The following is a 12,500-nucleotide window of genomic DNA, read 5'->3' on the forward strand; positions in this document are numbered from 1 at the left end:
ATGGTTTAACACTTTGGATGGCTTAACCCCTTTGTTGATGATGGTTTAACCCTTCATATAGTTCATATAGGTCAAGTAAAGTGAGGCTTGGGTTAGGTGAAGTGAGGTTAAATTAGATTAAAGCTCATGTCATTTAAGTTAGATTACCTTAGGACTCTACACCATTTCTCAACACCTCCATAACATTATCTACCAATGGAAACCTCTTCTTCAGTGTCGCCCCTTCCAGCCTCCAGTTATATAAGCCAGCAGGTAACACGATCCTTTGACCCTACCAGCATAAATTTACATCTCACGCGACCTGGTTCATCCTTAGAGTAACTCAGCAGAAAATGATAGTCCCCCCCCTTCTCTCTCTCTCTCTCTCTGCGTGATCTCGATACATACATACATACATACACCTGCTCCCTACAGAAACACACCTGTACCGAGACACAGGTGTGCATATTATTAATTATATCAGTTCGGGGCCAGGTATTGCAGGTGTATGAGGCATCTGTTGTTGTTATTATACCAGAAATATAAATGTGATTCTCGTCTGTCTGTCTGTCTGTCTGTATTATTATTATTATTATTATTATTATTATTATTATTATTATTATTATTATTATTATTATTACCAACTTTAAAAACATATAATTAATACTTACTGTTATAAATCACATCTATCAACATTATTCCCGCAAATTAATCACATTATGACGTCACAAAATACAACGAGCCTATGTGTAAATCTAAAAACAATAATTAATTACTTTCTGCTCATGGAATACGGAAATACTAATTTCTCAATGTCTTCCTCCTGGTCTTATTTACTCCCCTTATTTATCGTATTTCTGAGATTAATTCCTCTTTCCTTCCTTCCTTTATTTATCAGTCTCCTTGCATTTACTCTCTGTTCATCTCTCACTCTCAATCTTAATCGCGTTTTTTTTTGTCGTCTTATTCTGTTCCGGATTTCTGGTGGCCTTATTACGTATTCCAAGTGTGTTTTCTGGTTCCAGGGGTAAGGGAGGGTAAGGGGGAGAGAGGGGGAGGAAGGGGGTGAGGGGGAAGGAGGGAGGTGAGGAGAGGGTTAGGTGGTTGGTCAGTCTGAGTGAGATTTGAAATTTACAGAGCTGTCTTAATTCTAACCCCTTGAGTACGAGGACTTAACCCCTTGAGTACGATGACTTAGCCTCTCGAGTACGATAACTTTATCCCTTGAGTACGATGATTTAACCCCTTGAGTACGATGATTTAACCCCTTGAGTACGATGATTTAACCCCTTGAGTACGATGTCATCATACTAAAGCCTATAGGCCATCGTCTTCAAAAGGTATTAAGACATCGTACTAAAGGGATTGAGTCCTTGTACTCAATGGGATTAAGATATCTCAACTAAAGAGCCAATTAATTATGCTCAGGGGGATGGCATAGTACTCAAGGAGATCCCAGAACCACTGAACCGTACTAGTAATGACCCCAGAACCACTGAAGCGTACTAGTAATGACCCAGAACCACTGAACCGTACTAGTAATGACCCAGAACCACTGAACCGTACAAGTAATGACCCCAGAACCACTGAACCGTACTAGTAATGACCCAGAACCACTGAACCGTACTAGTAATGACCCAGAACCACTGAACCGTACTAGTAATGACCCCAGAACCACTGAACCGTACTAATGTGTTAGAACCACTGAACCGTACTAGTAATGACCCAGAACCACTGAACCGTACTAATGTGACCCCAGAACCACTGACCCTAGTAATGACCCAGAACCACTGAACGTACTATTAATGACTAGAACCACTGAACCGTACTAGTAATGACCCAAGAACCACTGAACCGTTCTGATAATGACCCAGAACCACTGAACCGTACTATTGGCCCCAAACCACTGAACCGTACTGACCCGTAGTGACCCCAGAACCACTGAACCGTACTAGTAATGACCCCAGAACCACTGAACCGTACTAGTAATGACCCCAGAACCACTGAAGCGTACTAGTAATGACCCAGAACCACTGAACCGTACTAGTAATGACCCAGAACCACTGAACCGTACAAGTAATGACCCCAGAACCACTGAACCGTACTAGTAATGACCCAGAACCACTGAACCGTACTAGTAATGACCCAGAACCACTGAACCGTACTAGTAATGACCCCAGAACCACTGAACCGTACTTGGTCGTATCGCTTCTGTTTACATTTGACAAGACGTTGAGCCTCCCCAGGGATGCCAGCGAGGTGGATGGGAGGGGACGGACGAGGGGAAAGGAGAAAGGGAGAGAAGGAAGGAAGAGAGAGAAAGAAATAGTGAGTTATGGGAGAGAGAGAGAGAGACAGAAAGAGAGACAGGGAAAATAGTGCATGAAAAGTGCCTGAAGTAGCTAGCAGGAAGAGGGAGAGGAAGAAGAAGAGGAAGAGGGAGATGAAGGGGGAGAGGAAGAGAAAGAGGGAGAAGGAGAGGTAAAGGGAGGGAGGAGATGGAGAAATCAGGGAGGGAGGGGCAGGTAGGGTGGGAAAGGGAGGAGGAGAAGGAGGAGGAGAAGATAGGGGAGGGTGGGGAAGGAAGGAAGGGGCGGAAATATCAGAAGGAAAGAGGGAGGAGAGTAGGGATGAAGGAAGAGAGAGAGAATGTATGGAGAAGGGAGGGAGAGAGAAGCATAGGGAAATGGGATAGAGGATAGGGAAGAAAGTAAGAGAGGACAGGGTAGACAGGATAAGGAAGAATACACTCAGACAACAAACACTAATCAACCATCTACATACACACAGACAGATATGGACGAGAGATAAATAACCCCTTGCCATAACGTGGAATAATAACGGTGGAAATAACGAAATGACACAGTATCCATAACGACAGTGTGACACAAAAAAAAAAACATTGGATAGCTCTCCCTCTCTAAATATAGATATTAAAGGAGGTGTATTGGTACCCCACGAAACTGACTTACTTGGTGAAAATATGATGTGCTATGTTGGAAATGTTGTAAATATGATGTGCTATGTTGGAAATGTTGAAAATATGATGTGCTATGTTGGAAATGTTGAAAATATGATGTACTATGTTGGAAATGTTGTAAATATGATGTGCTATGTTGGAAATGTTGTAAATATAATGTGCTATGTTGGAAATGTTGTAAATATGATGTGCTATGTTGGAAATGTTGTAAATATGATGAACTGTGTTGAAATTCTCTTGTCATGGTTAATAAAACTTACTTGTTGCAAGGATAAACCACCAAGTTGAAGTGTTTTGCAAGTTGACTTAGTTATTGAGCATATTGCAAAGTCGGTAGATAAAGTAATTTACACTTACAATACTTACATCAGTTCAATAAAGTGATTTTGATTACCACACTTATAATAGTTTCACAGTACATATACGTACCGTAAAATAACTTAAACTTCCTCACTTACAAAAATTACGATAAGTACTCAACATCATGTACTTATTTACTACACTTATAAAACTACAGTTACAGTACTTACAAAAGTTATATTGGTTATTGCGTTCATTTATTATAAGTACGGTAGTTTAAACTTATAATTTTGTGTCATATTATCATCTGTTCACTCACACGATGGGGTCTGTGTGAGTGAGTGAGTGAGTGAGTGAGTGAGTCAGTGAGTCAGTCAGTCAGTGAGTCAGTTCTTAATATACTACTGAACACACCACTCTCCATTGGACATCAGTAACTACAGGCATTATATACAAAGTCAACGAAAAACAATGACCTGATTTCAGATGGTCATATACCGTGACCCTGGATGACCCCGGGAGAGAATACTGATGCCAATACAGCACAGAAGCTCGTGGAATATATATAGAGAGAGATTATAGTATATATACTCTCTCGTGGCAGTGTGTATAAATTTGCATATTCAGTGATTGGAAACCTGCCTTGTGTTCTGGTGTATGAGATAGGTGATTAATAATAATAATAATAATAATAATAATAATAATAATAGTAATAATAATAATAATAATAAATTACATCTAGCTTCCCTCCATCAATCAGAAAACGACACGACATCACTCAAATGTAAACAAAGACGATCAAGCTTGCCAACATCCATCAAATATACTACACTATAATACTTTACATAATAATAAAAAATAATCACCAAGTATCTTAAAAAAAATCACTAATAAACACTAATAAAAAATACAGTACAGGTATTGTTGACATGTCGAGTACTATCAGATAATAGGTATTGTCTGAAGTGGTAACCGTGATGGGAGTCAAAGTGTTTATAGTTAAAAGTTGTGGTGTTTATAACATGGGAGTTGGGGGACAATGAAGGGGGTTATGGGCACCCAAGAGTGAATTAGAACCCTTGAACTGCGTGTCACGGTGTTTATAGTGTCGTCTCTGTGTGTGTTGTTATTGTTGACGGTAATGGGGTGGCTCTCTCTCTCTCTCTCTCTCTCTCTCTCTCTGTGCATGTGTGCGTGTACAGTGTGAATCTAGAGGTGCTTATACTAAGTGTATGTAAACGTATGCATATGTATTTGTGTGTGTGTGTGTGTGTTAGTGCATGTTTATATATGTGTGTACAATATACGCCTGTGTGTATTTGCATATGAGTGCATCTTTGTATATATGTGAAAATACATGTGTGTGTGTGTGTGTGTGTGTAAGCATGAGTATATATGTGTGGTTACATTTACGTGTATACTGCATGTATATTACGTGGTACAAACAAGCTTGTATTATATATATATATTTAACAACAAGTGGACAGGAAAATTTTATAAGCGAGAAGAATAAACACGTTTGGTGATATGTGCTTACTGCTGTCATCTCTCTTTCTATATTTTCTCTTTCCTATTTTACTAAGTTTTATTTATCTTTTAGTTTTAATATTCTTGTATGTTATATTTTTACAGTATTTTTTTTTTATTTTGGTGCATTTTTCTATTTTTTGTATTTTTGGGGGTATCTTTCTGTAATTTTCTTCTTTTTATTATTATTATTATTATTATTATTATTATTATTATTATTATTCACGTAAAAATTGCTACTGACAATAAAACACGAAGTTAAATAAACACAGTCATAAAGGCTTCCTATAAAAACATCACATCTGGCAAAGGAGCCAATCAAATATCCTTAATTAAGAACTTGGTGATGTGATTGGCCGAGGACGGAGCGTAAACAGGTTGATGAGGTCTTCCGGGGATGTGTAATAGTTGGGGTGGATGGGGTGGAGGGGGTTGATGTGGAGGAATTGGAGGGGTTGTTTGTCAAGGCTGAACTGAAAACACACAAAAAATAGTCTCTCTCTCTCTCTCTCTTCTTTCATATCTTAATCGAAAGTAAAAGTCACAAAGTAATTTTTTTATGTTTATTTTACTTTTTTGTCATAATAATAATAATAATAATAATAATAATAATAATAATAATAATAATAATAATAATAATAATAATAATAATAATAATAATAATAATAATAATAATAATAATAATAATAATAATCATCATCATCATCACCATCATCATCATCATCATCATCATCATCATCATTATCATCATCATCATCATCATCATCATCTCAAGTCATCATCATATTTTTAATTTACCTCCATTATTTTATTCCCAGGTTTAGAAGATGGGAAGAACGGCTCTTGTGTGGGACTGTGTTATTTCTACTGATGGTGTGTTGCAGCCTGGTTACCTACATCATATTAGGTGAGTCATTAACCATTATCTAACTATTAGGTACCATTATCTAGCCATTAACTAGCCATTAGATACTACAGAAGAGAGGATAATGTCATTTACTATTAGTAATTCATCAAAGTACCATGCACGTATTACATTAACCATTATCTAACCATTAACCATTATCTAGCCATTGGGTACAATAATAGGGGTTATTACCATTAACCATTAGTAACTCTGAGTACGATCCTCATATGCTGTTTGTGTTCTTGATTGATTCTGTGTCATTAGTTAACATTATCTAAGGGGAATCTAGTACCCATTGTCTCCTAACCATTACTTTTCTTGCTAATGGTTATCTAGTTCCAATACAATAAACCATTATTATTTAAAACACTGATATTTCTAATGTACTGTTATGCCATTGAACCTAGAAACCATTACCCATTATTTCATACTCATTAGTCACCAGTGTCCGCGAGTATAAGTGCCTCATTACTAAACGACATCTGATACTAATGGGTCGTTTGAATATAATTACAAACTGACATTAATAGCCATTTAAACATTACGTGTGGTTCTGATGCCTAACTCCATTACACCATTAGCTTTAAGTCTTCTAATGGGTGGGGGTGTTATAATAATGTCCATTCATCTTTAGGAAGACCATTTACCCATTAGCCTCTTAAGTGTGTTTGAATAGGTCTCTAATTACCTAATATCCTACCCATTAACCCATTAACTTTGCAGGTAATTAATGGTCATTTTCCCCATTAGTCTGTATTAAATGTCCTTTTTATTATATTTTACGAGAATGGGGAGAGAGAGAGAGAGAGAGAGAGAGAGAAGGAAGGGAGGGGAGTTAGAGAGAGGGAAAGAGTAAGTGAGAGAATAGGAAGGAAATGGAAGGACAGTACAGGAGAGAAAGAAGGAAGGAAGAAAGAAAGACACAGAGAGAGAATGGGAAAAAAACGAAAGAAGGAAAGAGAACACAGAGGAGGAGGAATAAGAACCAAGAAAGAGAAGGAAAGAGAGAAGAAGAGAGCGATTAGATTAGGGGAATAGGAGGAGTGAGAAGAAGAGATTGGAAGATAAGGGTGAAAGGTAGAGAAAATAAAGGAAGGGGAAGAAGGGTGAGGGGAGAAAGAAGTGGGGAGAGAGATATGACAGGATTAATAGCGAGAGGAGGATAATAGATGAGAAGGAAGGAATAAGAATGATAATAATAATAATAATAACAATAATAATGATAATAATAATAATAACAATAATAATAATAATAATAATACTAGGATCGAAAAAAAAATAAATAAAATATAGATTAGAAAATTAAAGAAAGAGAGAGATAGTGTGTGTGTGTGTGTGTGTGTGTGTGTGTGTGTGTGAGTGTGAGTGTGTGTGTGTGTGTGTGTGTGAGGTGTGTGTGTGTGTGTGTGTGTGTGTGTGTGTGTGTGTGTGTGTGTGTGTGTGTGTGTGTGTGTGTGTGTGTGTGTGTACAAACCGAGGTATGTGATAATTCCCTTAACAAGCAACAACCCTCAGTGGAGTGACAATCACACAGTATAAATTTATTCCCAACAAAGCCTGGCTCTCGTTTGGCTCTACCCGCTCCAGTGAATCCCTAAAGATAGCTCTCTCTCTCTCTCTCTCTCTCTCTCTCTCTTATAATATAATCAGTTATATTATTATCCCGAAACTAGAATTGCAATAAAAGGGAAAAAACTGAATCGCAAAATATCCGCCAAAAATATATACAGTATATATATTTTACTTACTTTTAATAATGTACCTCGAAATAATACACTCACTGATGCTGGAGAAATAATCACGTGCGTAATTACTGACAATGGAATCGCAACAACAACAAAAAGTACAAACCTGAATCGCAGCTGTCATTGTATACATTTTTACGCGATTCAAATTCATACATTTTATTATAAATTTCTTCATAATATTATTTTTAATGATAACAGAAATATCATATATATATATACATTTATATATATATATATATATATATATATATATATATATATATATATATATATATATATATATATATATATATATATATATATATATAGTAATATTTGTTTATTTGAATGCAATGATTGATAAAAAAATAATAATATTTAGATTAGTGTTGTGGTTTAAATTCATCCTGGCAACTGAGGTATCATGTAGTTCTTTTAAAACTGGGTAAACAAACCAGCCAAACCCAGTGTTATGTTCCAATAATTTTACGTAACTTGGAATATATATATTGTTATCTCAGCCTTTGTAGAGACATTTTATTTGAGTTATATATATTTTTTATTTTATTAATATTTTACAGTTCGTCAAAATAATGGATGATGCCGGAAATGTTCAATATAAACGTAAAAAAATATGAGAAAAATGTAGAAATACATTTTATATAGACTTCACATTTTTTGTTTAATATTCGTCAAAATAATACACGTATATACAGATGTCAGAAATGTAATAAGAAAAAGTATAAATAAAAACAGAAATACAAAAAAGCGAAAAACAAAATAGAATCACCCATTATTGGAACAAGCTTAGGACCAATGAGTTTGATGATATTTCGTGTGTGATTATCGCCAGATAGATATACGCTATAGATATACGTGTACACATGTTTATATTTACAGGTGTGCAGCCTATACAGATTCGTATTAGTAAGTTTTTATGGTGTTATACTTATAAATACGCATATATACGCACGCACACTCCTTTATGTCATGTACTTACAGTATATAATGAATACAATCGTATACATACATATATGCACATAAATGTACCGGTATACACATACACACACACACACACACAATCCGTAACGCAATAAAACCAGATTAAGTCAGAGGAAATAAAACGACTCGTCACCAAAATAGACAAACAGTGCTGGATGTGAACCATTTATCTTCCCCGCTGATGGAAGAGGCGGAGCGGTACATACGTCAAGCCCTATAACAAAATTAATATACATCGTCTACTTAACTACCACTTACAGATAAAAATAAAACACACCAAATAAATCATAATCTTTAAAAAAAATCGTTAAATATCAAAAGGTTTACCGTGAATATAGCCTCCAAAAAATGGTTGATATATTTCTGCGTTGGTGATATGTTTGGTGTGTGGACTATGGAGTGGAGTAGCGAGGTAGTGAGAGTATTCAATATATATATCCAACATAGTTCTCTACATCAAATCATTATTCAAAAGAGTTCGCCGCCATTCTGTGAGGATGGTGATAGCGTGAATTCTGGCTTTGATTGGAACAAAAATTTAGTCGAAATATTTTTTTTATATAGAATTTCTTTATAAAGGTTTATGGTGATTTGTTTCTTTGAACTGTATTTAATTCTCCGGGATAGTGGCAGTGTGTGTGTGTGTGTGTGTGTGTGTGTGTAGTAATCCTTATATCATTTGGTACTACTCTCTCTCTCTCTCTCTCTCTCTCTCTCTCTCTCTCTCTCTCTCTCTTACCGCCAGCCGTCAATAGGAGTTAGTGTCTCGATAATTAAGGATTAAACGCTTGATAAGAGTTGAATAAGTAGTCTCTAAGGCCCTCCCTCCCTCCCTCCCTCCCTCCCTACCCTCCTCCTTCCCTCCCCCCCTTTCCTCCCTCCCTTCCCCTCCTCCCTTCCTTCCATTCCCCCAGTCGCTTCTCTATTAACTTCCAGTCCCTTAACTACTTCCGGTCCCTAATTACAGCCAGTCCTTAACTACTTCCGGTCCCCCAACACCTCCCTTCTTAACGCCCCCCCCTCTCGTCACTAACCCCCTAACTCCACCTAGTAACTTCATGCCAACGACCACCCCCCTCTCCCTCCCCCTCCCCTCCCCTCCCTCTCTCTCGCCAACTTAGCCAAAACAACTTCGCCAACCTGCCTAAGTTGGACCACAATGCCTTCTGCTGATGGCTACCCCAACTCAATTCTGCTCAAGTTAATACCTGGTGGGAGAGGGGGAGGGGGAGGGGGGGAAGGGGGAGGGAGAAGGGGGAGGGGGGTAATGGAGTTGAGTTTGTTCTGGTAACACTGCTCAACTGTTAAAGGTAGTCTAGTGTGGGAACATTTTCTGCCACTTCAATTTTTTTGCGGTGATATTGTTTGATTTTGAGGGATGGCTTCTAGTCTGTGTGGTAATACTGTAAAGGTAGGGTGGGGTAGGGTAGGGAGATGGCGCTGGAGTGGGAGAAGGGAAGGGCTGGGTAGAGATAGGAGTAGCTGGAGTGGGGTGGCGCTGGGTAGGGTAGCGCTGGGTAGGGAGTGGGGTAGGGTAGGGTTTGCCAGTCTTCACACACACACACACACACACACACACACACACACACACACACACACACACACATATTAATGAGGCTGGGCGCTAGACAGACACTTCATCTGATGCCTCATTCTTTAGTGGGGAGGAGGAAGAGGAGAGGATGAGGAAGAGGAGGAAGGGAGAGGAGAGGGAGAGGGAGGAAGGGAGAGGAGGGAGGAGGGAAGAATGGGAAGGGAGAGGGGGGAGGAGGAAGGCAGAGGGAGGAGGAAGGGAGAGGGAGGTGGAAGGGCGAACTCTTAGTGGGTATTTTATCTTTAGTGAAGTGTAGCGAGTGTAGAGTAGAAGAAGGAGTAGGAGAGGAGGAGCAGAAAGAAGAGGAGAAAACGAGGAAGTGGAAGAGAAAGAGGGAGGAGGAGGAGGGAAGATATAGAAGAGAAATAAGCAGGATGAATAAAATGAAATAAGAGAGAGAGAGAGAAAGAGAGGGAAGAAAAGAGGTAGTACCAGACAAGAAGTAATTAATACAGTCCCAGAAGACAGGGACCATCTGACGCAGTAGTAGTAGTAGTAGTAGTAGTAGTAGTAGTAGTAAGATGTAGGAAGAAGGTTAGTTTAGAAAGTAGGTCATAACGATGCGTTATCCTCACCTCCATCACCAAACCTTCCTCCTCCTCCTCTTCTTCATCTTCTTCTTCCTTCTCCTCCTCCCTTCTCTTACTTCCCGTTCTCCTCTTCCTTATAACTTATTTGGTCATTCTTTCACGCTACTGTTTGTAAATTCTCTCTCTCTCTCTCTCTCTCTCTCTCTCTCTCTCTCTCTCTCTCACTTATTCCTTCTCCTACCCTCTAGAAACCTGTCGTTCATACCGGTGGAAAATATAACCAGTAGAAAGAGAGAAAATAAAGACAAAGTGAGAAATTAATTACCATTCCAGCAATCTCTAGGTGTGTTTGAACTCCCACACTCTCAAAAGATGATGGCAGGTAATTGCAATATAAGAGACTCTCCCCCCCCTTCCTCCCCCCCCTTCCCCCTTCGTCGCCGTGAGCTAGCCGAGTGGGGAGGGGGGAGGTGGTCGTTTTTGTAACTCTGTGGCTGATAGAGAACTCTTCAGGTACAATGGAAGGAAGGAGAGGAGAGGAGAGGAGAGGAGAGGAGAGGAGGACAACAAAAATGTGGATTAAAAAAAGAGGGGGAGGAAATATGTGGATATAAAGACTTCAGAAACACAAGGGCTGGAGCTAAGGTACTCGAGAGAGAGAGAGAGAGAGAGAGAGAGAGAGAGAGAGATTAAAGAACACTGAAGAGTTATTTGGGATTTTTTTCCCATCCTTTCTTGTTTCCAGGGATGAGAAGGGAAGAAAATCTTGGAATAAAATGAGAAGGGAATAAATTCAGGAAGAAATATAAGAGGAAGAAAGTCTGGGAATTAAATAAGAAATGAATAAAGTCAGAGAGAAATATGAGAAGGGAAGAAAGTCATAGAAAATAGTTTGGTTGTGATATATGTTTTAGGACGCATAAACTGGACCTATTTTCGTCATTATTTTCTTTGAAATACCTGGAAATTATCCGGTAACAACCCCCCTCCATCTCCCATCTAACTTAATCTAACCTAACCCAACCTAATCTAACCTAACCTAACTAACTTAACTCAACTCAAATCAACACAACCCCGCGGGCCGGGTCAGGTTGATAAAATCTACGGTGTTTGCTACCCACGTTTCACTACCTCTGCCCCTACCAGTGTGTCTACTATTAAACACTCTCTACTCTATTCTACTCTACCCTACTCTACTCTACTCTACTCTACTCTACACAATATAATATGTACGTTTATCTTATCTCTAACTGCTATATTTACACTCATATATAAACTTAATCATATCACACAACTTTATACAGACACAAAAACAAAACACAATCGCCTCCTCTCTTGATCCCTCTCTCATACACACAGAGGGAGTGGGATAATACCTTCTTTCACCCCCTTTCCCCCTTCCCCATTCCTCCTGCCCTCTCCCACCCCCAATACATTCTTTAACTGCTTTATGGACACCAATTACACCACTCTTACAGCCTCTCGTTGAAATAATGTTACAAGCTTACTGGTGTTATCACTGTAGTTATGGTCAACCAAATTTTTACGGACTAGTATGTGTGTGTGTGTGTGTGTGTATGTGTATGTGTATGTGTGTGTGTGTGTGTGTGACATGCCAAACAAATTCGACAGTATGACCATGAATAGACACTATAATACACCACACTACACTATACATACACTATACTACACTAGACTGTACTAGCCTGTTTATTAACCAACCTCTTACTACATTATTTTACCATCACAAATACCAAACCTCTTACTACATTATTTTACCATCACAAATACCAAACCTCTTACTACATTATTTTACCATCACAAATACCAAACCTCTTACGACATTATTTTACCATCACAAATATCAAAGTTGCCTCCAGTAGTTGGTTAGGTTATATCTTTATTGTGTAATAACGATGGCTCAAATCATCCAGGAGTTTTATCCCGAACTCGA

General features: G+C 38.4%; 1 protein-coding gene across 2 annotated transcripts in view; it reads left to right on the forward strand.

The window, feature by feature from the left end:
* The window catches only part of LOC121857215 (neprilysin-1-like), a 77,505-nt gene that overhangs the window by 34,032 nt on the left and 30,973 nt on the right, over positions 1-12,500 (forward strand). For both annotated transcript variants that reach the window (XM_042353165.1, XM_042353166.1), the window contains exon 2: positions 5,605-5,693. In XM_042353165.1, the coding sequence (XP_042209099.1) occupies positions 5,605-5,693 (89 nt within the window). The remainder of the gene's footprint in view (positions 1-5,604; positions 5,694-12,500) is intronic.

This window comes from Homarus americanus, unplaced genomic scaffold (genome assembly GCF_018991925.1).
Source record: "Homarus americanus isolate GMGI-L3 unplaced genomic scaffold, GMGI_Hamer_2.0 scaffold20465, whole genome shotgun sequence".
Lineage (NCBI taxonomy): Eukaryota > Metazoa > Arthropoda > Malacostraca > Decapoda > Nephropidae > Homarus > Homarus americanus.